The 27,778-nt window shown below is 35.1% G+C and overlaps 1 protein-coding gene across 8 annotated transcripts in view; it reads left to right on the forward strand.

Annotated features, from left to right (window-relative positions):
- HMBOX1 (homeobox containing 1) overlaps positions 1-27,778 on the forward strand; it is a 196,402-nt gene that overhangs the window by 82,796 nt on the left and 85,828 nt on the right. For all 8 annotated transcript variants that reach the window (XM_030312693.2, XM_032592873.1, XM_032592874.1 and 5 more), the window contains 2 exons: positions 8,212-8,688; positions 16,586-16,671. In XM_030312693.2, the coding sequence (XP_030168553.1) occupies positions 8,212-8,688; positions 16,586-16,671 (563 nt within the window). The remainder of the gene's footprint in view (positions 1-8,211; positions 8,689-16,585; positions 16,672-27,778) is intronic.

Consider the following 27,778-nt stretch of genomic DNA (forward strand, 5'->3'; position numbering starts at 1 on the left):
TGTTAAGTTTCTCAAGGTCCACATATGAGTGAAAACATATAATATCTGTCCTTCTCTGACTGACTTATTTCGTTCACCATAATACCTTCCAGTTCTATCTGTGTTGCTGCAAATGGCATCATTTCATTCTTTCTTATTGCCAGTAGTATTCCATTGTATATATAAGCCATATCTTCTTTATCCATTCATCAGTTGACGGACAATTAGGCTCTCTCCATAATTTGACTATTGTTGAAAGTGCTGCTATAAACATTGGGGTACACGTGCCCCTATGAATCAGCACTCCTGTATCCTATGGATAAATTCCTAGTAGTGCTATTGCTGGTTGTAACGGTAGCTCTATTTTTAATTTTTTGAGGAACCTCCATACTGTTTTCCAGAGCAGCTGCACCAGTTTGCATTCCCATCAACAGTGCAAGAGGGTTCCCGTTTCTCCACATCCTCACCAGCATCTGTTGTTTCCTGAGTTGTTCGTTTTAGCCATTCTGACTGGCGTGAGGTGGTATCTCAGTGTGGTTTTGATTTGTATTTCCCTGATGATGAGTGATGTTGAACATCTTTTCATGTGTCTGTTGCCCATCTGGATGTCGTCTTTGGCAAGTGTCTGTTCATTTCTTCTCATGTCTTAAGTGGATTATTTGTTTTTTGGGTGTGGAGTTTGGTAAGTTCTTTATAGGTTTTGGATACTAATGCTTTATCTGATATGTCATTTGCAAATATCTTCTTCCATTCCATTGGTTCCCTTTTAGTTTTGCTGATTGTTTCCTTTGCTGTGCAGAAGCTTTTTATCTTTTTTTTTTTTTTTTAATTTTTTTTCAACGTTTTTTATTTATTTTTGGGACAGAGAGAGACAGAGCATGAACGGGGGAGGGGCAGAGAGAGAGGGAGGCACAGAATCGGAAACAGCCTCCAGGCTCCGAGCCGTCAGCCCAGAGCCTGACGCGGGGCTCGAACTCACGGACCGCGAGATCGTGACCTGGCTGAAGTCGGACGCTTAACCTACTGCGCCACCCAGGCGCCCCAGAAGCTTTTTATCTTGATGAGAGCCCAATAGATCATTTTTGCTTTTAATTGCCTTGTCTTTGGAGATGTGTCGAGCAAGAAATTGCTGTGGCTGAGGTCAAAGAAGTTGTTGCCTGCTTTCTCCCCTAGGGTTTTGATGGTTTCCTGTCTCACATGTAGGTCTTTCCTCCATTTTGAGTTTATTTTTGTGTATGGTGTAAGAAAGTGGTCCAGGTTCATTTTTCTGCATGTTGCTATCCAGTTTTCCCAGCACCATTTGCTGAAGAGACTGTCTTTATTCCATTGGATATTCTTTCCTGCTTTGTCAAAGATTAGTTGGCCATACATTTGTGGGTCCGATTCTGGGTTCTCTATTCTATTCCACTGATCTGAGTGTCTGTTTTTGTGCCAATACCATACTGTCTTGATGATTACAACTTTGTAGTAGAGGCTGAAGTCTGGGATTGTGATGCCTCCCACTTTAGTTTTCTTTTTCAATATTACTTTGGCTATTCAGGGTCTTTTCTGGTTCCATATAAATTTTAGGATTGTTTTTTCTAGCTTTGAGGAGAATGCCGGTGCAATTTTGACTGGGATTGCATTGAATGTGTAGACTACTTTGGGTACTATAGACATTGTGACGATATTCATTCTTCTAATTCATGAGCAGGGAATGTTTTTCTATTTCTTTGTGTCTTCTTCAGTTTCTTTCATAAGCTTTCTGTAGTTTTCAGCAAACAGATCTTTTACATCTTCAGTTAGGTTTATTCGTAGGTATTTTATGGTTCTTGGTGTAGTTGTAAATGGGATCAGTTTCTTGATTTCTCTTTCTGTTGCTTCATTATTGGTGTAAAGAAATGCGATCAATTTCTGTACATTGATTTTGTACCTGCAACTTTGCTGAATTCACGTATCAGTCCTAACAGCTTTTTGGTGGAGTCATTCAGGTTTTTCCAGGTAGAGTATCATTTTGTCTGTGAAAAGTAAAAGTTCGACTTCTTCTTTGCCAATTTTGATGCCTCTTATTTCATTTTGTTGTCTGATTGCTGATACTAGGATTTCCAGCACTATGTTAAACAATAGTGATGAGAGTGGACATCCCTGTCATGTTCTTGACCTCAGGGAGAGTTCTCAATTTTTCCCCATTGAGGATGATATTAGCTGTGGGCTTTTCATATATGGCTTTTATGGTGTTTAGGTATGTTCCTTCTATCCCAACTTTATTGTGGGTGTTTATTAAGAAAGGATGCTGTATTTTGTCAGATGCTTTTTCTGCATCTATTGGCAGGATCATATGGTTCTTATCCTCTCTTTTATTAATGTGATATATCACATTGATTTGTGAATATTGGACCAGCCCTGCAGCCCAGGAATGAATCCCACTTGATCATGGTGAATAATTCTTTTTATATGCTGTTGAATTCATTTTGCTAGTATCTTGTTGAGGATTTTTGCATCCATGTTCATCAGGGATATTGGCCTGTTAAGTCTCCTTTTTGGTGAGTCTCTGTCTGGTTTGGGTATCAAGGTAATGCTGGCTTCATAGAATGAGTCCAGAAGTTTTCCTTCGTTTCTATTTTTTGGAACAGCTTGAGATGGATAGGTATTAACTCTGCTTTAAATATCTAGTAGAACCCCCCCACCCCGGGAAGCCATCTGGCCCAGAACTCTTATTTGTTGGGAGATTTTTGATAACTGATTCAATTTCTTCACTAGTTATGGGTCTGTTCAAATTTTCTATTCTTCCCATTTGAGTTTTGGTAGTGTGTGGGTGTCTAGGAATTTGTCCATTTCTTCCAGGTTGTCCAGTTTGTTGGCATATAATTTTTCATGGTGTTCTCTGACAACTGTATTTCTGAGGGATTGGTTTTGATAAATCCATTTTCATTCATGATTTTATGTATTTGGATCCTCCCTCTTTTTCTGAAAAGTCTGGCTAGCAGTTTATCAATTTTGTTTATTTTTTCAAAAAGCCAGCTCTTAGTTACATTGATCTGTTTTTCTTGGATTCTATATTATTTCTGTTTGGCTGCTGGCCTTGGAGTTTCTTTGTTGTTCTGCTTTGAGTTCCTCTAGGTTTTCTGTTAGATTTTGTATTTGGGATTTTTCTTGTTTCTTGAGAAAGGCCTGGATTGCAATGTATTTTCCTCTTATGACTGCCTTTGCTTTGCTGCATCCCAAAAGGTTTGGACTGTTGTGTTTTCATTTTCATTTGTTTCCATATATTTTTAAATTTCTTCTCTAAGTGCCTGGTTGACCCATTCATTCTTTAGTAAGGTGTTCTTTAACCTCCATGCATTTGGAGGTTTTCCCAGACTTTTTCCTGTGGTTGATTTCAAGTTTCATAGCATTGTGATCTGAAAATGTGCGTAGTATGATCTGAATTCTTCAACATTTATTGAGTGCTCTTTTGTGACCCAGCATGTGATCTATCTTGGAGAATGTTCCATGTGCACTCAAGAAGAATGTGTGTTCTGCTGCTTTAGGATGAAAAGTTCTGAATATATCTGTGAAGTCCATCTGGTCCAGTATATCATTCAGAGCCATGGTTTCTTTATTGATTTTCTGTTAGATGATTTGTCCATCATTGTAAGTGGAGTATTAAAGTCTCCTGCAATTACCACATTCTTACCACTAAGATTTCTTATGTTTGTGATTAATTGTTTTATATATTTGGGTACTTCCGAATTGAATGCATAAACATTTATAATTGTTAGCTCTTCTTGATGGAGAGACCCCATAATTATGATATAATGCCCTTGTTCACATTTTGATACAGCCTTTAGTTTAAAATCTAGTTTGTCTGATATAAGTATGGCTAATCCAGCTTCCTTTTGACTACCAGTAGCATGATAGATGGTTCTCCATCCCCTCACTTTCAATTAGAAGGTGTCTTCAGGTTGAAAATGGGTCTCTTGTAGACAGCAAATAGATGGGTCAATTCTTTATGTATTTTGGATACTAACCCTTTATCAGATATGTCATTTGTAAGTATCTTCTGCCATTTATTAGGTTGTCTTTTAGTTGTGCTGTTTCCTTTGCTGTGCAGAAAGAAGCCTTTTATTTTGATGTAGTCTCAATAGTTTTTGTTTTTGTTTCCCTTGTCCCAGGGGTCTATCTAGAAAGATGTTGTCAGAGAAATTATTGCCTGTGCTCTGTTCTGTCTAGGTCTTTTATGGTTTCAGGTCTCACAGTTAGGTCCTTAATTCATCTTGAGTTTATTTTTGTGTATGGTATAAGAAAGTGGTCTAATTTTATTCTTTTGCATGTAGCTGTCCAGTTTTCCCAACACCATTTGTTAAAAAGAATGTTTTTTCCCCATTGCTTATTCTTGGTATTTTGCCAAAGATTAGTTGACCATATAATCGTGAGTTTATTTCGGGGCTCTCCATTCTGTTCTATTGATCTACATGTCTGTTTTTGTGCCAGTACCATACTGTTTTGATTACTACTACTTTGTAGTAATGGTACTTTGTAGTATATCTTGAAATCTTGTAGCAAGGTACTTTGTAGTATATCTTGAAATCTGGGATTGTGATACCTCCAGTTTTGTTCTTCTTTTTTAAGATTGTTTTGGCTATTTGGGTCTTTTGTGGTTGCATACAAATTTTATGATGATTTACTCTAGTTCTGTGAAAAATGCTATTGGTAATTTGATAGGGGTTGCATTAAATCTGTAGATTGCTTTGCATAGTGTGGACATTTTAACAATATTGACTTTTATAATTCATGAGCATGGAATATCTTTCCATTTGTTTATGTTGTTTGCAGCTAATTTTAAAGAGAAGTTCCTAGGATTAGGGGTTAATATATTACTAAGCACTGGATGGAGCAGACAAAAGGTTAAGGGTTATAACAGAAAGTGGAGTGTTAAGTGTACTTATAAGCCACTCAGAAAATGTTCACGTAGATATTCAACAAACTTTATTTAAGCATAATATACCTACTGAAAAATACACCTATCAATAGTCACAACTTGATGGATATTCACAGTGAATATAACAGTGCAATGTTAACTAGCATAGAGCATAGAACATTAGCAACACTGCATAGCATTTTAATAATATATCATTTATGTTAAGCAGGGTGTATTGTTCTTTTGAAATTGGTCAGGAAAAAAAGTAAATGAGTTACTCTGGTTGTGAAATTTTCTCTTCTCTGTCAACCAGCTTATGATATATGTGGCAGGGGGGCATTTATTAAGCTAACAAGTAGTAAAGTACAATTGTAATAGCCACAGTATTTAGGTAGCTAACGATTGGGAACAGTTCATGTGTCTAAAATAGAATGGATAAACATGTAGTATATTCCCATAATGAAGTACTACTCAACAATAAAAAGGAACAAACTACTGATACAACGTTGTAGATCAACCTCAAAAACTTTATGCTGAGTGAAAAAAGTACATAGAAATTACACAAAAGAGTACATAGAACTTCCATTTATATCAAGTTCTAGAACAGGGAAAACTAATCTGGGGTGGGAAAAATTTGAGCAGTGGTTCCCTATGAGAGAAGCAGTCCCGGATTAACTGGGAAGGGGCCAAGGATTAACTGGAAATGGGCACTTCTTGGAGTGGTAGTAAAATTCTTTATCTTCATACACATTTTCACAGATTTTGTGTGTGTGTGTGTGTGTGCGTGAGAGAGAGAGAGAGAGAGAGAGAGAGAGAGAGAGAAGGAGAGAGCACGCAGATGTTTTCACAAGTCAGGGAGGGGCAGAGGGAGAGGAGGAGAGAGAATTCCAAGTAGGTTTCATTCCCAGTGTGGAGCCTGATGCAGAGCTCGATCTCATGACTGTGAGATTATGATCTGAGCCAAAACTAAGAGTCAGATGCTTAACTGACTGAGCCACCCAAGTGTCCCTTTTTAAATTATTTTTATTTTATTTTTTATGTATTTCATTTTTACAGTATGTACTTCTCAAAACTCTTAGAATGGTAAACATAAGATTTATGCATTTTCTTTTATGTAAATTTTACCTCAAAAGAAAAATGTGAACAAATAACTGAACTCAAGTTAATGAAATGCATGTGGAAGTGTCTAGAAGGAAGTGTACAGATGTCTGTAACTGAATTTGAAATGCATAAAAAAAGATGAATGTAGGTATGAATGTAGGTATGAATGCATAGGGAATGCATAGGGAATGGATAGTTAATGGATATAATGGATAGTTATAAAGTAAGTAAAATGCTAATGGGAAAATTCAGATGGTTAGTATGTGGGTGTTCACTGTAAATTTATTTTAATTTTTCTGTATGTTTATTATTTTTCATTATAAAATGTTGGAGGAAAAAACTTAGGCAATACAGTAATCATAAAAATAGGACTTATCATGGATAGCTTGTCACAGTGAGTATTGGAAGAAAACAGAAGATAATGTTTAGGTGTAAGACATTGTAGCCTGTGACCACAAATGGCTTGCAACATGTTATTTTTGGCTCACAAAATGTTTGTTTTTATTTTTAATTAGCCTGTCTCTAAAACTAGAGTGATTTCACATAAAAGGTCTAGATTTCTGTCTGCTTATTTTTAGGATTTGAAAGACAAAACAATCAATGGAATAGAATAGAGAATCCAAAGATAGATACAGATTTGTATGGATATTTTGCATATGAGAAAGGTGGTATTTCAGGTTAGAGGAAAAGAAACATATTACTCAGTGAAGCATTTGGGAACAAATAAAGCTGAAATCCTTTCACACTTACTAAGTAAATATTAATTCCAGATGGAGCAAAGATTAAAAAAAACAAAAAAAAACTATTCCTAGAACCCCTAGTCCATCAGTAGAGTGATTTTTATCTAAGTGGTTTTAACTGGAGACTTAAAAGAGTATAGCCTATATCCCAGATCATAGGATTCCAGTAAGTTCTGCAATATACTGGAAAACGGAATCATACATGCTTTTGGAGTCAATAAGATCTAGGTTTAAATCTTTTTTCTGCTCTTAATCAGACTTTTTGCAAGGTACAGAACCAATCTGAGCCTTAGTTTCCCCAATAATCAGTCAATATAAAATCTTAAAATTCTGCCACAGAGGGTTGTTTTGAAGATTAGATGAAATTTCATTATATGAAACTGTTGCCCAATTCCTGCCGAGAAGTGAACGTTCAATAAATTTGCAGTAGAGAGGGATGAAGAAACAGACTTTGAACAGCTATGGAGAACTGGCCCAGAACAGATATTTACCTGTAAAGGTTGAGAAAATTCCTTGATGTTTATTTCCATTAGCAAACACTTATCTAGAGCCTGCTGTATGCCATGAATCCTATTTGGCACTAGAACTATAATAGTAAAAATAGAAGAAATTACCACTTAAAAAAAATCTTAAATTAGGATAGTCAGGTTTTATAAGAAAAACATTCAAGTAGTGAGAATATTTAAATTTGATAATTTCCTTAAACTTAATATTGTTATGACTCTGGCATTTTGTGGTGTGCTACAGTTTCTTGTGTTAGTTAAAGGAACCATGTGGAAGCAATTTTCTAAGAAAAATGAATAGTTTGGCTACAACCATGAAAGATCAATTTCTTGGGATAACTGTTAAGAGAGAATGCATTACGGAGATGAGATACTAAACGAAATTGCTAAGTGGTGGGTGAAATGCTTAATGAGATTTTTAATGTACTTCTCTTTTCCATTTAAATATTTTTGCTAGTTACTAGTATTTGCCTAGGCTTACCTTACCAAATCATTTGTTTACACTAAATGAAGATAATAGAGTTCCTAGGTCAGTTTTGCTGATATTTAGTAAATCGAGACAATACAAACTATTTTCTCAATAACTTTTCATTAATAGTACTCTAATGTAGAGTACTGAATTTGAGATGGTAAAAATACCTGCAAGTAATCAGATAAACTAGGATTAAAAGTATATGTATCTAATCTGTTATTTTGGTATTAATGCCATATCTGAAATTGTGCTTCAAATATTTACCAAATTGCAGAAAATGTAAATTGTATGCCAAATTGGGTTTTACGTTATATCTAATGTCCATCTGCTAATAAACTCCGTAACTACACCAATCCATTTGCCATGACAATAATATTTTGGCATGGAGAGATTATTATAATATATAATGTAATTTTTTATAATAGTAATGTCTTAATCACTTTCATTAAGGTGTAGAAATATTTTGCATCTTCTGAGCATTCTCTATAATGATACGTTTTTTGGTAGTATTGTAAATAAACTTTTTTTTTTTTTTAGTTTGCTGGAAACCATGTCTCACTATACAGATGAACCCAGATTTACCATAGAGCAGATAGATCTGCTTCAGCGCCTTCGGCGTACTGGAATGACTAAACATGAAATTCTCCATGCCTTGGAAACGTTGGACCGTCTTGATCAAGAGCATAGTGACAAGTTTGGAAGAAGGTCCAGCTATGGAGGAAGTTCTTATGGGAATAGTACCAACAATGTTCCAGCATCTTCCTCTACAGCTACAGCTTCCACACAGACCCAGCATTCTGGAATGTCCCCATCACCCAGCAACAGTTATGATACCTCCCCACAGCCTTGCACTACCAATCAAAATGGGAGAGAGAATAACGAGCGATTATCTACATCCAATGGAAAGATGTCACCCACTCGCTACCATGCAAACAGCATGGGTCAGAGGTCATACAGTTTTGAAGCCTCAGAAGAGGACCTAGATGTAGATGATAAAGTGGAGGAGTTAATGAGGTTAGTTATTCTGCTTACTCAAGAGTCCCCAGAATGTCTGTGTTCTTAGATTGGTTTTGAGTAATATACTGTATTTCAGCTACTTACCTGTTAAGAACTGTGATTTCCCCCTCCTCCTCTTGGAGATGAAAGAAAAAAATTTCTAATTTTATGATTATAATTCAGATTTTGTCTTCTCTACCTTAGCCCTTTCTCTTTGCTGCTTGATAAACCTTTTACATTCTGTTTACCAAAGCAGAAGTTAGCCTTCTCTTTGTAGTTCTAATTGCTAACATCTGTATTTTCTGGATTTTTAACAGACACATTCTGATCCTTAGAATTTTTTTTTTTGATCCTTAGAATTTTTGAGAGAGATGATTTTATGATACAAAATGTATACACTCTTAATTTTTCACTCTAACATACCACAACAAAAGAATTTTGAGGACCTGTTATTTAAAAAGTGTTCTTACGAAGAAGAATAGACATGGTTTCTACCCCTAAGAAGCTAAAGTTCTAATTTAAGAGATGCATATATTTATATATTTTTTGTTATCCGTTACAAGGGAAGTATAAGCCTTTGTTGTTTTAAACACTGAAAAAGAGAGAAGTCTACTTTCAACAGAGGTGATTAGGAAAGACTTCACACTGGACCTGGAACACTTTGAGGACAGAACCATGTGTTTTCAAATGTTGTGTTTCCAGAATCTAGAATTGTCCTTGACACAGAGTAACGGTTTAATATGTTATGTGAATGGATGAATTTGAGCTAAATCTGAAAGAATAGCCTTTGTTTTGAAATATAGGAATTTTATTTAAAGTTAAGGGAATAGTAAATAATAGGTAGAAAAGGCAAGACATGTTTAGGCTTCTAAAGATTGTATGGGCTAGACTATGGTAATAAGAATATTACGACTCAGTACAGGTTTTGGAAGATTTGAGTTCCACGCAAGTAGTTTATGTTTAATTTGACTGGAATTAAGGCTTTTTTACAGGTCTGTGGGAATAGACATGATAAAAACATTGTTTTCAATAGATTACCACTACTGTAGTAGGGAGGAGAGCCTGCAGGTAGTTACAATAGATAATGAAAGAATTTACAGTACGAATTTTGTCAGAAATAAAATTAAAACCTATGAGTTATAGTTCTTCCTAAAGATTTTAAGACTTGAAGATAGTATAATAGTGACTTAATATTGCCGTATGGAAGATCTATTCTATAGTACTGCCGTGGTAAAATACCTTTTAAACAAACAGTCCCAAATTTGTTTTTAGGGTTACACTGCCTTATATGGAATCATGAGTTGAAGGGCTATTGCATCTAGATGCCAATGTAATTCCTATGATGAATAGGTTCATAGAGAAGCCATTGGACCCTGTTATTTAAATGTTTAAAACTTAAAAAAATAAGAGATCAATTTGGCTTTGAATTCATTGTCATTTATTAAAGCAGCTAGCCACAGTTTAGGTGTTCTTTTGATTTTAATATGTATATCATTGTCATGATTGAGCGAGAAAACCATTTGGGCAAATAGAAGTTACTTAAGTCCCTGAAATATAACAAGGTTAGCTTTTAATTATTCTGAGTAGAGAGGGTATCACTAATAAAATTTATATGCTGCTTGTTTTTTGTTGCTGTCATTAATCAGTTTTAATAAGCTTTTAACATATAATAGTTAATTCCCAAATGTGTATTAGACTGCCATGAAATTTAGGGAAACTTTCATGTAAACAAAGGGCTCTGGGAGATTGACCAAGATCTAAAGCTTGACTACAATGGTCTACAAACTTAACTATTAACTCTTACATTGGCATATTGTTGTAATGCAACTATGTTTTCAAAATAAACAGAAAACCTATTTAGCAATGAATAGGATTTGTAATTAAATCCCACCATAAATGCACATTCACGTTTCATCATTAAATGTATACATGTTTATGCACTGTTACCAGCATTTAATTTACAAACTGCCACTTGTTGTATAGTTAGGATACTTTGTCCTATTCTCTGCTTCTTTGAACTTCTACTTTGGTTCTCTAATCATCTAGGGGGTCTCACTGAACTTTCTGGCTCTCTGTGGTCCTCTGCCATTGTGTTCTCACCCACACTGGCACTCCTCCTTTGTACCCACTTCTAATTTTTCTCAAGTTTGCACATAGTAACCTTAGATCAGAGGGAGAAGTTTATTGCATGACTATTCTCAACCTTTTAATCATCATGACAGTGCTGTGTGTGAGGTGGAGCAGAAAAATTGAGATTCACAAAATTTAAATAACTAGCCCAAGAAAACCTAAATATTAAGTGGCAGAGCCTGAATTCTGACCCACGTCTTTATTACCATGTCTCTGGTATCTGTTGCCTCTGTAAATAAATTTTTCACATCTGCAGATTTCAGTATGATTTTAAGAACAGTGGTAGATACAACACAAGACAAAGTTGTGAATGCCTTAATGGGCTGTTCCTCCCTCCCTCACCCCCCACGTGCATTTGCCACTTCAGATCATTTACTAACCAGATGAATTTTTATTTGGTAGAGTGTTAGAGAAATTTTTGAGCGGTGGATGTTTCAGTATCCTGTGCCTACATAGGGCTATCCTGCCCTTACTAATCACTCAACACTATGGTGACATTATAGTGAATTAGATTTGGTGGGCTGTAAGTAGGGAGAATGAGTACCTGAATGCCTTCCTGTCTCCTTTTCTAGATACATGTAATTCACATCTTGCATGCTCACATTTCCCTGCGTCTACAGCACTCAACCATAAGATAAATATTTTTCAAATTACATAAGCCGTTGAGTTCAGACTTAATACCTAATAATTTCAGGGCACACAAGGAAATTTTTTATGGAAATTAGGTTATAATTGTATATTTGATCAACGTGTTAGGAAAGAATCAGAAAGAAAGTAACTTTTCTCATTTTTAATTGATCATGGTGAAACAAGAAAGAAACTAGAATGTGAGCTCTCAACACATTATTGAATATATAACATTTTAGGAAGAACTTTAAAACCAAGAGCTAGAATGAACACCCATTTCACATATTAATATTTTTTAAATGCATCTATTAACACACATATTTATATACTGTTGTATATATACATCCATTTATATTACAGTGTACATCTATTAAAGTGCCTGCTCTTTTCACGTATGTATTATAAAATAACAAGTAAAATGAGGCTTATGAAGAAGTCATAAACAATGCCATATATTATAGGTGTTATGCTTAACTACCCATGTACTTAAATGTTAGTATTTTATACAAACTGTGTTAGTATTTTATACAAGATCTAAGACTTTATTCTGAGTGGTTGTCTATATGCCTAACAATAGGTGATTTAGGATATTTATTTTCTAAATTCAGTTATCATGTTGTTTATACATATAGAGTAGCTTTTCTTTTAAAATTATCTTTAAAATGTTTAAATTATGCTTTATCTCCATGAGTAGAAATTAAAGGAGCAGGTTTTTATTTAAAAGCTAAAGAATTTATATGTAATTATATTTTCTCACCTGTGAAATAGTCTTTGTAGGGACTGGTCCATCTCTGGAAGTCTTTGAGATAGATGGCTACCTTTAAGGGGTCCTAAAGAATGTGTAGTGATATCAACTGAGAAAATACAGAAAATCTTAAAGCATACAACTTTTAAACACGTAGTCTTTAATAGCCTTCATTCTGGAAATGGAAGGATTGCCATTTTGAACTAGCATAAATAACTCTTTTTCCATTCTGATTTAGGAAGCTTAAACATATCTGAGATTAAGAATTTAGAGCTGTTTTATAAATTATCTAGATCAGGTTTGCCATACTACAACCTTTTATCTTCAACTACAAATTTGTTCATTCACTGAACAAATTAAGCTCTATTATATGCAAACCCCATGATGAATAAGACGCAATCTTTGTGCCAAAAGACTTCACAGGCTAGTAGGAGCGATAAGACCAGGTCTGGGGAACTGCTATAATACAGAATACCATGTAATAGGTTAGCATGTGAGTAGTATAATTAAAATGATAAAGTTAGTTGTTGTAAGAAAAGATCTTTCTTAGCTGTATCAGGGAGAACGTCTCTGAATAGATGACTGTTAAATTGTGTCTTAAAGAAAGGGTGATTCTGCAAAGAGGCATTCCTGATTAATTCATTTGGATGTTAAGAAAGGTCTGTGGGTAACAATGGAAAGTTTAGCAAGTTATAAAAATAATGACAATGGAGGGTGGAAAGGAAGAATTTTATCCTCATGTGGAAATCACCCAGATAGATGAATTCAGCATGGCTGTGATTTGGAAAAGGTAGTAGGAGGAGAGGACATCGATTTTAAGTGGTTCGATGCAAATAGAGTGGTAGATTATCTTGAAAGTAAGCCATGGAATCAAAGAAGATCAACTTGTGTTTCACTATAAGACTTGAGGAGTACAAATCATGAGGAATGTGAGATTTTATAAGAGAAGTGAATCACGATAAGCACTTGGTGATTAAAATAAAAACTTGAAAAAATTGGTTTTCCTAAAAAAAAAAAAAAAGAAGTGAAGAAAAAGGGATCCATTCTTTTTAAAGAGGATGAAAAATTTCAAATGAAGACAGAAAGTAAGCAGTAGGAGAATATAAGGAAATTAGATTTGGAGTAAACAAAAGAGTTTTCACATCAGGAAACTGGTGATTTCAGAGTTTTGATGTGGACAGTAGGAGAGCCTTGTTGTTAAAGAAGACTGAATGAGGGGGAATATGTGAAAGTTTAAAGAACATAGTTAACCCTGTAGAATGGAGGTCTTTGAAATACATAAGAGAACTGGACACAGTGAAAGTTGAATGCTATTACTATTTTGAAAATACAGGTCTGCCCTCACCCCCTGACAAACCATATGAAAGCTTGAGTTATACCACTTCACTTTTAGGAAAGACCTACATTCGTACCTGTTTTCACTAACCGAAATCCGAAGGAGATTTTGGCTTTACCAAAAAATGCTATTGCCATACTAATGTAGCTCTTTTATAAAAGCAGAGTGGCATACTGCGAACCTTCAGAAAGCAGGGGATACCTATACCTGATGAAACCAACTAAATCTTTCCATGGTGCCTTAAAGCACCTGGTATAGATGTTTACTTCAGATGTAGGTAATTATAGCAGATCCTTTGTTTCTTCTTCTGGGATTCTTTCTGGAGTTTTATAAAATAATAGTCATTGTTTAATGGTTTTACCGTTTCAAAAAATTTTTCATTGAAGAATTTTTTATTTTTTATATTATGCACATATACACACATATACATACATTTAACACTAAATTTTATTTAAATTTAATTTCCATGCTTGGAGAAAAATTTTAAAAGCCTTGTGATGGTGGTATTAATGTTCTCATTTTACCAGATGATGAAACCAGGGTCCAGCTTTATTAAATGACTTGCCCAAGCATATCCTTATCTTTTAAGTCTTAAGTTTTTCTTCAGTTTGAAAAAGCTTCTCTCTGGTAAAGCAGTTGACTAAAGAGGTTTTGTTACTATTATTTTTTTAACTTATTTTAACTTGGTACTTAGGAACTTGCCAAGTATCTAAAAATATAGTCTATGGGAGGGTAAATGAATTGCTGCTGTTTTGCAGACTTTTTGAAGTTCTTTTTGTCTTTCTGCAGCCCTTGATAATGTCATACTGCAAGGCTGTGAATAATTCACAAATTGGATATTTCCTATTGGAATAATTGAATGTTATCTCCTCTTTATGATTTAGTGTCTACTCTAGGTGAATTTGATTTAAAATAAATTGATTTAAATTCCAATTTAAATCCGTAGTCAAGAAAATACCATTTAATCATTTTTCCCAGAAAGCACGTTTTTTATTTAACCTTAATAAATATTCTGTTAAACTCACTTTTCATTTTCCTAGAAGGATAGTCTATACATTGCAATGCAGTGCTTTATTTAAATTTTTTCAGATTAATTTTGAAGCTGTATCAGAGACCAAATGATTTGGTTGTTTTATTTACGTAAGGCAAATTCATACTGCTGAAATTATCCCTTCCGCAGGTATTTATTGGTGGATTTTGAGAGGCATTTGGTCTATACTACCTGTATTATACAGAGCAGTTTATTTTATTTGACTTTAAAATGTATTTAAGTGTATTGTGCCTTTTTATTTCAGATACACAGTTTTAAATCAAATGAGAGTGCGTGTTTTTCAAAGAAATAACTTCCAATATGAACAAGCATTTTGGAGGGAATCTAGCCAGTATCTAGATCAGAATCTAGAGGAGTATGAGAAATTTTAAGTATTGGATTAGGCAGCTGTTTTCTTTCTTTAGGAATCTTTTTGACTAGCATTTCTAACCAGTAGGTCAGGAATATACAGTAGAGCTTCAGATTGAAAGCTTGTCACTACTATTACTTCTCTGCTCTTTTCCAGAATTCCTGAAAGGGAACATTGGTATCCATTCACACAGTGTATAGCCCCTCCTCACGAAAGGGCTAACATACCTGCTCTAAGTTAAATCACAACTGATTATTTTTGGGTAGGATCTTTTCTTTTGTTACTCCAAATAATCTTTAGAAAGACTTGGGCTCCTATAAGTAGTTTGGAAGTTTGTGGTTCATTTACAAAATGATTTGTAAAGATTTCATGATCCTTTTTTCTCAGATCAGGGGTCGGAAAGAGTAGATGGTAAACATCTTACACTTTGTGGCCAAGAGGCAAAATAGAGGATATAATACACATACTTAATACTTAACATCTAAGAGGAAAAAAAAAAGGCACAGATTTTTATTGACAAAATACAATATTGAATATAGTTTTTAAAACATAGGCCTACCAATGGAAGGATGGAATTTTTGGTGAGGAGATAATACTTTGCTTAATTCATGTTCAGAGTTAGTGTTCTCTGTCATCACATAATGACTGCAAGTGTGAAAAACATTCTTACTTAGCTTTTACAGGTTGTATAAAAACAGTTGGGAGGCCAGATTTAGCCATAGTTTGCTGACCCTGTATGAGATTATAAATTACCACTATTCTGTGGTTTTTTTGAGCTTGATCAAAAATCAATACTTTATTTATGTAATCCTTTTGAACATAAAGTATTCAAAGAGAAATTGGTTGGTTTTAAGGGTATAAGTTTTACTTAAAGTGTATTTGTTGTGGTGGAGAAATAGAAGTCTTGCCTTTCATTGTTGTTCTAGTAAATGTCTCGTCTTGTGAGAATTTGTTGTTGTCTTAGTGGAGGAAAAATTAGATCTATAATACGTATGTAATCTCAAGGACACAATATAGTTTTAAGTACTCTATATTACATATAATAGGAAATTAATGTTGCCTTTTTATATTAAAATTCTATATTCATTTCATCCCACTTAATTTTTTTTTTTTTGGTTTATACAGGAAAAAGAAGGCAAATTAAAATTTTCAAATGGCTAATGTTTTTAGCAGTTGTAAGAATGATGATGATTTCTATTCCTTTAACAAAGGTTTTAAAATGAACATTATTTATGCAGTTTCATAGTTAACATGCGAGCCCACAGTCTACTCACAACTGATTTTTGTTGTTGTTATTGCTTTTTATTTTTCTAGGATTTCTGTCTGTGTAAGGTATATTCATTCCTCAGTAATGAAACTTAGTATATACCATATGGCAGCCTTGTTCCTAATGTGAATTACACACAGCATGCGATTAACCATCGTCTGGTATGAGACTTATATCTACTGTGGCATTCACTAAAGCGTCTGTCTGATGGTGTGATGTTTTAGGACTTGAATATTTGGTGTTTCTTGGTTTGTTTTAATTTCATATTCACACAAGCTTGGTCTGTTTACCTTTATTTTTGTGTTCTTTCTTTCTATGTGCTCCCCACCTCTCTGCTTCACCTTTCTTAGCAAAGATGAGGATTTCTACCTTCAACATACATTGTTGGTCTTGTCTTCTGTTTTTGTTAGGAGGGACAGCAGTGTGATAAAAGAGGAAATCAAAGCCTTTCTTGCCAATCGGAGGATTTCCCAAGCAGTTGTTGCACAGGTAACAGGTAAGAGCTAAAGAGCCCTTTATTCTGGAATCATGTCTAGTCTCTGCCTTCTGGTGCAGATGTTGGAATATTGCTTGCATTTCTGCATTGCAGCACAGACCTGTCAACTTAGGCATAATAATGTATGCCTATGATTTAAAACCCATTGTCTCTGATATCATGAAACTTCTCCAGTGATTTTTTTTTTAAACTGGTGCTAGTAAATTTTATAGCATTTGTGATAACCACAAAATTCCCCATTTTATGACTAAAAAAGGGTCTCTGGTTTTCTTGTAACTGACAGAGCTTATGACACATGCACATCCAACTGCTATCTACATTTCATGTTTTTAAAAGCTTGCAGTCCTCCTGATTCTCGATTTTACCAATTAAAAAATTATCCATGAGAGTAAAGGAAGTTTTTTTTTTTTAAGCCCTTTTCGTATGTGAAGCTCTCTTCGAACCGTTACTGAGAAGATAAGAGTTATCATTGTCTTCTCTTTGTTCTTTATATACCATCCCATTACCCACCCCACCGCAGCCCCATCTCAAGTATGTGGTGTATATGTGTCATTCTCTATTCAGATTGCGTTTTTTATGGAGTTCTTAAATATGGGGGTAGCATGTCGTGTTTGTTGGTATGTATTCTTTCTTTCTTGGATATCAGTGATTTATTTATAGACCTAATATAAACTCAACTATATCTTAGTCGTTAGAAGAACTGGAAACTCTTTTAACTACATTTTGTATTTGGTACGTTGTTGTATGTTGTACATTAATGGATTTAAAAATTAGTTTTTTCCTCCTCCCCTCCTTGTTTGACATGCCGTTAGCACCTACGTGACTTTGGGCTTTTTAGCCTCTGCATCTCAGATTCTTACCTATATGATGAAATAGTTGGATCTAATCACATAGTACCTTCCAATTTTAAGATATCATTTCTGTTCTCTAGACATCGGTATTTATTGAAGCTAATTTATGTAAAAAAGTTGTTATTGACCATCAGTATGGTAAAAAATGAAACTTGAGATTTCAGAAGTCTTAAATTTCATCCCAAGAGTCAACCAATTCTAATACATATGTGTGTGTGGTATATAACACTAGTAATATACTTTTACAAATGATGCCTATATTCATGGTAAAAGATTCTAATTGAAGGCATATCCTTCCATGTAGAAATCTTTCTTAATAGAAGGATGTGTACACATTTAATTTTTATACCTTTCAATAGAATATTTAAAATACATTTTTACCTTTATCTTCAAGGATTAAGGAATATGCTAAGGGCATTGTAAGGGCAAGTTTTGGTAAAACCCACTGATGTGCACTGTGAAAAGACAGAGTATTGTCTTTTCAGGGCTTTTACTTTCTCCCTAAGATTAGAAACAATAGTATCTTCTAGTTTGTCAGCTACAAAAAAGAATAAAACTATAGTGTTATAGAACGGTATTATAGAGTTGATTATTTTTCCAGGTGGAAGTGTTTTTGAGGATCTTGAATCCCCCGAATCTTGAGTCATCTTAGACTTTTAAAATAGTAGCTTTTGGGGTGCCTGGGTGGCTCAGTCAGTAAACTGTCCAACTTTGGCTCAGGTCATGATTTCACAGTTTGTGAGTTCAATACCCACATCTGGCTCTATGCTGACAATGCAGAGCCTGCTTAGGATTCTCTCTCTCTGCCACTCCCCTACTTATGCTCTCTCTTTCTCAAAATAAAGAAATAAACTTAAAAAAATGAAAGTAAGTAAAATAGTAGCTTTTGAAACCCATCTGACATTGATTCACATTATAAGAAAATACCTTTAAAAGGAATTTCTTAGGAATATCTAAAGGGAATAGTTATAGCATAGTGGATTAAACACAGTAGTATTGCCTTTTTGGAAAGGGAAGCTGAAAGATGTTTTAGCGTCTTGCTACTCAAAGTGTAGTCCGTGGAACAGCATTATTTGGAGCTTGTTAGAAATGTAAAGATACAGAGTACCACCCTTAACCTGCTGAATCAGAATTTTCATTTTAACCAGATCCCCAGATAATTTGGGTTTGAGAAGTACAATTGTAGGAGATTGGTAAGCTTTTCTGACATTAAATTTCAGTGGACTGGCATATTTTTAACATTGTGCCACTCAGTAAGAGTCCTCATAATGCCATCTTGTGGTTCTGAAAATATTTTTACACATTTATTATTTGTTATATCACGTGACCTTTATTTTGCTTCTATAATCATAGGATTTGGTACTGTTAAAAACTTCTTCCCCCATTTCAACCTCAATCCAACTTATTCTTCCTCCTCTTCATTCCTATTCCAAAAGCTTGGGCACATTTTCCCTTGATCACATATCTTTAATGGTTCTCCATTGTCTGAAAAATGAAACTCCTTATAGTCTGACTCCAGCCTTCTTTTTATTGCCATCTTCTGTTCAGTATTCTCCCTAACTAAATTTAGGTACTCACCATTTTCAGAATTCTCACTTCGATGCTTACAAATCATTGTTTGTGCCTAGTATGCTTTTCCCCTTCACACTTCAGCCTTATAATGTTCTGTTTATCAAGATTACCTTGAGGTGCCTGGGTGGCTCAGTTGGTTAAGCATCTGGCTCTTGATTTCAGCTCAAGTCATGATCTCATAGTTGGTGAGTTCAAGCTCCACATCAGGTTCTGTGCTGATGGTGCAGAGCCTGCTTGGGATTCTCTCTTTCTCCCTCTCGCTCTGTCCTCTCTCTCTCTCTCTCTCTCTCTCTCTCTCTCTCAAATAAAATTAAAAAAATTTTTTTTACCTCAATTATTATCCTCATTCTGGCTTCTTTGATCACTTTAGCACACGTAGATCTCTCTTTTTTTTTTTTTTTAAATGTTTACTTATTTTGAGGTGGGGGTGGGGCAAAGGAAAAGAATCCTAAGCAGGCTCCTCACTCTCAGCTCAGAGCCTTATGTGGGGCTCAATCCAATGAACTGAGATCATGACCTGAGTTGAAATCAAGAGTCAGATGCTCAATCAACTGAGCCACCCAGGTGCTCCTAGAATTCTCTTTTTATGAAATCAGTTACACTAAGTTCACCACTCTTAGGTACTATGCCTCATTTCAGTTATGCATTTTAGAGTAAAGTTCTTTAAAAGCAGTGATCTTTCAGGGCACCTGGGTGGCTCAGTCAGTTGAACATCTGACTTCGGCTTAGGTCATGATCTCATGGTTCATGAGTTCAAGCTCTGCATGGGGCTTGCTGCTGTCAGTGCAGAGTCTGCTTCGGATCCTCTGTCTCCCTTTCTCTCTGCCCCTCTCCTGCTCATGCTTGCTCCCTCTTTGCCAAAAATAAATAAACATTTTTTTTTAAAAAGCAAAAAAAACAAAAAGCAGTGATCTTTCTTGCACATTCCCAGAGAGTCTAGCATTATACATACTTTCTGAAGATTTCATGTTTACCTAGCTGCCTTGTAGTGCTGTCTTGTAGGGTAAAAGGAGTTTTAGTGAAGCTGACACAAGCTGAACATGTGAAAGCTTATCCAGTATTAACTTTGTCCAGTGACGTTCCCTCTCCAAAAATAATTATTTGTTCACCAAATGCTGCGTGAATTTCTGCCCTTAAGGAATTTGCATCTTTCTTTTATCTGCTTTAATTCAGTTATTTACATAAGGCAGGGGAGTGAGGGTGATTTATAACAAGATTGTTTCATTGTCCCATTGGTCAACTTAGTGAATTCATGTATTTCTCATTTATTACTGTGTTGCATTTTCACTTGGCCCATCAAACTAGCCTCAGGGGCAGGGCTTTTCATTCTAGAAAAGAGATCCAACTAGAAAATAGTGAGTTAGTGAGAATCCATAGAAAGCTTGTCCATCATATAAAGGACCTGAATGTGAGACAGGAAACCATCAAAACCTTAGAGGAGAAAGCAGGAAAAGACCTCTCTGACCTCAGCCGTAGCAATCTCTTACTCGACACATCCCCAAAGGCAAGGGAATTAAAAGCAAAAGTGAATTACTGGGACCTTATGAAGATAAAAAGCTTCTGCACAGCAAAGGAAACAACCAACAAAACTAAAAGGCAACCAACGGAATGGGAAAAGATATTTGCAAATGACATATCGGACAAAGGGCTAGGATCCAAAATCTATAAAGAGCTCACCAAACTCCACACCCGAAAGACAAATAACCTAGTGAAGAAATGGGCAGAAAACATGAATAGACACTTCTCTAAAGAAGACATCCGGATGGCCAACACGCACATGAAAAGATGTTCAACGTCGCTCCTTATCAGGGAAATACAAATCAAAACCACACTCAGATATCACCTCACGCCAGTCAGAGTGGCCAAAATGAACAAATCAGGAGACTATAGATGCTGGAGAGGATGTGGAGAAACGGGAACCCTCTTGCACTGTTGGTGGGAATGCAAATTGGTGCAGCCGCTCTGGAAAGCAGTGTGGAGGTTCCTCAGAAAATTAAAAATAGACCTACCCTATGACCCAGCAATAGCACTGCTAGGAATTTATCCAAGGGATACAGGAGTACTGATGCATAGGGGCACTTGTAGCCCAATGTTCATAGCAGCACTCTCAACAATAGCCAAATTATGGAAAGAGCCTAAATGTCCATCAACTGATGAATGGATAAAGAAATTGTGGTTTATATACACAATGGAATACTACGTGGCAATGAGAAAAAATGAAATATGGCCTTTTGTAGCAACGTGGATGGAACTGGAGAGTGTGATGCTAAGTGAAATAAGCCATACAGAGAAAGACAGATACCATATGGTTTCACTCTTATGTGGATCCTGAGAAACTTAACAGAAACCCATGGGGGTGGGGAAGGAAAAAAAAAAAAAAAAGAAGAGGTTAGAGTGGGAGAGAGCCAAAGCATAAGAGACTGTTAAAAACTGAGAACAAACTGAGGGTTGATGGGTGGTGGGAGGGAGGGGAGGGTGAGTGATGGGTATTGAGGAGGGCACCTTTTGGGATGAGCACTGGGTGTTGTATGGAAACCAATTTGACAATAAATTTCATATATTAAAAAAAATAAAATAAAATTTCTTAGAAAAAAAAAAAAAGAAAGCTTGTCCATCATAATTGGCATACCTGGCATAGAGAAGCCTACATAAGCTTCTAGACATCTAGGACTCACTCACTAGGGGTACCTGATCTCAGCATATAGCCACTTTTTGTCTTTAAACAAATTAGTGAAGTGTATCTTACAAGAATATCTCTACCTGATGAAATCTTCCCAAAATAAAGTTTAAGGTGTGGAGCCCCAGAATCTATGTCCTGTTATGGAGCCTTTAAAAAGTTAAGTTCAACTCTAATATGTGAAATAATGAAATAAATCAACCTTGAGATAAAAATGAGAATGAGTAGGGCCTAACAAAGAGATTGCTAAATAAAAAAAAGTGTAGTGAGGTGCAAAATTATAACACATGTGCTTGTTCCAGAAACTAATACAGAGGCTTCTTTTTATAGATTTGGAGGATTTCTATAATAAGATAAACAAGAAGTTCATGGGTGGGGTCTGTATAAATAATATCCTACTGATAGGAAAAATGACAGTATAAACAGGATATAATAACAGTGCCTGCTGAATTTCCCAGCATGTTATTTGTAGCTTCTTTCACAGAGTCACAGCTGCTCCCACTAAGGGTGGATTTTTACCTCTGTAAGAGGTCGAGCAAGATTCTAAATTCTGACTATCAGTGGTGGGATCGGGAGCATAGCCCTTGCTTGAATAATAACCCACACGTGGGTTTTATATTCACTTTCGTGGTGAAACATTGTCTTTGGCTTTTAGCATTCTTAAAACATGATTTTCTTTTTATATGACCTCTGGGAAAAATCAAGCAGGCAGAATAAATGAGTAAGTGGGCAGAGCTCGAGTGAGTGCTTATCAGCCAAAGAAATACACTAATTGGATTCTTATCCTCTTAAAGTGGAAGAAGAAAAAAAAGTTACATCTGTGTCTTTTAAGAAATCATAATTTTGTTTTCTTTAATGGTAGTAGTATAATGAAAAGACAAACTTGAAACTTTAGAATACCAAAGTTCTAGTCCTTCTATCTTAAATAGTCCTGGGGAGAATCATATAGCTTCTCTGAGCCTCTGTTTTACTTATTTTAAGATGAGGGGCTTTGACCCAATATTTCCAAGTATGTTTTCTAGTTAGCTAATTCTAGGCTGTTTTTAAACTAAGTACATTTAACAAGTGTGGATCTTACTCATATATTAGTGACTCTGATTCCCAACATGTAAGAATTTGTGTAAAGAGAATCTCTGAACTGGTTTTAGAAATGTTGCAACTGTACTGAGATCATTTCTCTTTTTCAAATGTATCTTTAAAATGAAGTATGAGAACATTGCATATTCAATTTATATAATAGTTTCTTTACAAAGTGGGTATATATTGATCCTCTCCCTAATCAGAGAACTTCATACCAGCTACTAAAAACCAACTAAAGTGTACATACACCTTTTTAAAAAATAGACTTCATTTTTTAGAGCAGTTTTAGGTTCACTGCAAAAGTGAGTAGAAAGTAAAATTTCCTTTTGCTCCACGCCCCCTGCACATGCACAGCCTCCGTACATCTGGCACCTCCTCAGCATCTGGCACTGAAGTGCTACATGTGTTATAACGTGTGAACCTACATCGACATCATCATCGTCAAAGTCCATACTTCACATTAGATATAAATGGTTTTGTACATTCTGTGGGGTTTTGAAAAATGTGTCATGACAAGTATCCACGGTTGTTGTATCATAATATGATACTACGATTTCACTGCCTAAAAATCCTGTGTTCCGCCTATTCATCCCTTCCTTCTTCCTCACTGACCCTTGGCAACCACTGACTTCTCCATGGTTTTGCTTTTTCCAGAATGTTACCATATAGTTTGTAGCCTTTTCACATTGGCATCTTCCTCTTAGCAATATGCTTTTAAGATTACTTAAGGTCTTTTCATGGCTTACTAGCTCATTTCTTTCTGGTGCTAAATAATATCCCATTGTCTCAAAATAACAGTTTATTTTTCCATTCACCTACTGAGGGACATCTTGGTTGCCTCCCAAGTTCTGGCAGTTATGAGTAAAGTTACTATAAACAAGTAGAATTTATGTCTACATTAGAAAAGCAATGTTGATAGGGCATTTATCACAGACTAAAGAATTGTCCTCTTGTCATATAACCAAATATAATTAATTGTCTGGCTTATTTAACAAGATTTTATCAATTCCTATCTAATGAGTTTCACTAGTTTTAGGTAGATCTCCAATTTGAAGGCAATTATCTGTCTACAAAAAGGGCAGATTTCTGTATTTGAGATGTAACTTCTGTCTCCAAATTGAAGAAGATTAGAGGTTTGTTTATTAGGAGAAAAACGTATTTTCAGATCTTTGAATGGATTTCAGTTACCAACAATATAAATATGTTTGTAGAGTGAATTTAAAATTTTCTCTGGTTTTGTAGACTCTAGAGAATAAGAACAGATGTTGTCCTGTGGTTCAAAAAATTCTTAAGTTTTTATCTCATTTTCTTCTATCTTCTGCAATTTGTTGGCTATTTTATTACAAACACAACACATTTTTTTCCATGAAAAAAAAAATCCAGCTTCTGTATCTGAATACTCACATTTTCCCACTTTGGTGATGGCTAAATGAAAAGTTGGGATGAAATAATTTCAGAGGATACTTTTGTTGTTCGAACATCAGTTTTCTACAGTTCTTGAAATTTGTTGTCCTACCAGGGCTTTCATCATCTCAAATGCAGGATATAGGACTGTACATTTGTAGTGTCAAAGTTATGAAGGTTGGTTTGCAAGTAAGAAGATTTTTCTTCCACCTGTATTTAAAGTGGAAATTATATTTAAAATTTTTTTATTCTACCATAAGCTTTGACAAAAGTGACTAAAAGGTTAGACACAAATGGCTTCCTCCCCCCCCCCAATCAGTAATTTTCATTTTTGTTTCTCCCTAATTCTTGTTTCCTAAGATTGTGGAGGAAAGTGTGTACTTGAGGTATAAATATTACTTAGGCAGTTTTATAAATTATTTCTTACTTAGCCCAAGTTAATTTTCCTTGTATTTAAAAAAAAAAAAAAGCGACAGGGATAAATGACAAAAAAACCTTAGTAAGAAAGTCAGAAGAAAGTCAAAGAATACCCTAGTAAGAAAGTGTCTGATGAAGTAACAAAGTCTAAAGTTCAGCTGAAGTCCATGTGAATCATCAGGCAATATTATAAATAACTTCCTGCAGGAGAAAGCTCTGAGGGATAAATAACATTTTTTGTAAACATAGATATGGTCTTTTGTGCATTAAGGAATTATCCTGTTAACTCTTGAAGTTTACTTAGCGATAGATCTTAAAGGATTTGACATCAATTGCTACAAATAATTTGTTGTCAGAAAGATATACTAGATTTAGTAGTGTGTAGTTACTAACTTTAGTTAGGTAAGGAACTGAAGTTTGAACTAACCAAACTAACCAGTTTGGGGGCAGTGACAGCTGAGACATCTGTGAGGCCAAATTCTTTTGGCCTTTAAGAAAGCCTTTAATATCAACATGGGTCAACTTCAGCTAAATTTAACTATGTCATGTGATCCTCACAAAATAAACTTGAGGTATGCAGGGGAAATGTGGGTTTTTTCTTTATTTTTAATCACTTTATAGCCAGATAAAATTTGTGTAAGAGTAGAGTTCTCTGAATTGTACCAGATTTATACAGTGGTATAACTAAAAGCAAGAGATAAAACATTGTCAGTATTTCATTAAGTTCTCTTGCCTCTTTGCAGTCACATACCTCACCCCACTGCAAGTCCCTGCCAGTCACAGATCTGTGTTCTGTCAGGATAGTTTTGTATTTTCTAGGATATCATGTGACTAGAATCTTACAATATATACCTTTTTTTAATGTCTGACTTCTTTCTTTTTGTGACTTCTTTCACTTAGCATGATACTTTTGAGATTCATTAAAATTGTTACATATATCCATAGTTTGTAAGTTTTAAATGATGAATACTAGTCAGTTGAATGGATATAACAAAATTCACTTATCCAGATTAATTGATGGGCATTTGAGCTATGTTTAGGTTTGGACTATTATGAATTAAGCTGCTGTGAACATTCGTTTGCAAGGTTTTACATGGACATATGCTTTCTCATACCTAGGAGTGGGATTGTGGGATTAGTGGTAAGTATATGTTTAACTTTTTAAGAAACTGTCAAACTGTTTTCCAAAATTACTAGACCATTTTGCACTCCTACTAGCAGCATATGAGACTTCCAGTTGCTTTGCATTCTCTTCAGCTCTTGGTATTTGGTATTTGTGTTTCTCTTTAAGTTTAGCCATTCTAGTGCATATGTAATAGCATCTCACTCTAGTTTTATTTTGCATTTTTCTAATGACTAATTATGTTGAGCATCTTTTCAGATGCTCATTTGCTATTCATGTATCATCTTAGGTGAAATGTCTGTCACATCTTTCACTCATTGTTTTTTAATCAGGTTGTTTCACTTATTATTGATTAGAAGAGTTCTATGTATATTCTGGGTTCAAGTCCTTGAATATGTGGATACACAGATATCCTAGTCTGAGGCTTGTATTTTCATTTTCTTAATGTTCTCTTTCAAAGATGAAATGTTTAAAAAAAAAAAACAAAGATGAAATGTTTTTAATTTTGCTGAAGTTGTGTTTTTTTTTCCTTTATGGTTCATATTTTTTGTGTCCTAAGAAAATATGCCTAAATTAAGTCTCAAAGATTTTCTTATGTTTTCTTCTGAAAGTTTGATAGTTTCAGCTTGTACATTTAGGTCTGTGAACATTTCAAGTTAATTTTTTGTGTATGTGTAAGGTAAGGGTTAAGACCTATTTTTTTTCCCTATGGATGTCCAATTGTTGGAGCACCATTTGTTGAAAATGGTCAGCAGTGGTCACGAGACTAGTCTTTCTCTAATTCAGTTACATTGGCACCTTTGTTAAAAATCAATTGAATATGTGTGTGTGGGTCTATTTTTGTGCTGTCTATTGTGTCCCATTGGTCTTTATGTTTATTCTTATACCAATACAAAATTGTAAATTATTGTAGTAGTCTTGAAGTCAGAAAGCATAATTCCTCCCAACTTTGTTTTTCTTTTTCTTTAAAAATTTTTTTTTTCAACGTTTATTTATTTTTTGGGACAGAGAGAGACAGAGCATGAATGGGGGAGGGGCAGAGAGAGAGAGAGACACAGAATCGGAAACAGGCTCCAGGCTCTGAGCCATCAGCCCAGAGCCTGACGCGGGGCTCGAACTCACGGACCGCAAGATCGTGACCTGGCTGAAGTCGGACGCTTAACCGACTGCGCCACCCAGGCGCCCCTGTTTTTCTTTTTCAAGATCACTGTTGTTATTCTAGATCTTTTGAATTTCCATGTATGTTTTAAAATCAACTTGTTAATTTCTTTTATTTTTTTTAATGTTTAATTTTGAAAGAGAGAGAGACAGAATATGAGTGGGGGAGGGGCAGAGAGAGAGAGGGAGACACAGAATCCAGAGCAGACTCCAGGCTCTGAGCTGTCAGCATAGAGCCTGATGCGGGGCTCAAACTCATGAACCATGAGATCGTGACTTGAGCCAAAGTCAGAAACTCAACCAAGCTATCCAGGTGCCCCAATCAACTTGTTAATTTTGACAAAAAAAATATTTGTAGTGAGATTGGGATTGGGATTGTGTTAAATGTATAGGTCAGTCTAGCATTTGGAATGGACATCTTAACGATACTGAGTGTTTTTGTCCACGAACATGGTATATCTCGATTTGTTTAGGTCTTCTTTATTTTCTCTCAACAATGTTAGTTTTCACTGTATAGGTCCAGAACATTTTTTTCTTGAATTCATCTCTAAATATTTTACATTTTTGATACTATTGATACTATCCTTAATGTCGATTTCCAGTTGTTTATTTCTTATGTCATAGAATCATTGATTTGGTTATATTGATCTTCTATTTTGTAACTTGGCTAAATTCGTTTATTTGTTCTAGTAACTTTTAAAAAATTTCTTGGGATTTTCTACATGGACAATCATATTATTTGTGAATAAGGATAATTCTACTTCTTCCTTTTCAATGTGTATGCCTTTTATTTCCTTTTCTTACCTTAATCCACTGACTAGGACC

This window comes from Lynx canadensis, chromosome B1 (assembly GCF_007474595.2).
Source record: "Lynx canadensis isolate LIC74 chromosome B1, mLynCan4.pri.v2, whole genome shotgun sequence".
NCBI lineage: Eukaryota > Metazoa > Chordata > Mammalia > Carnivora > Felidae > Lynx > Lynx canadensis.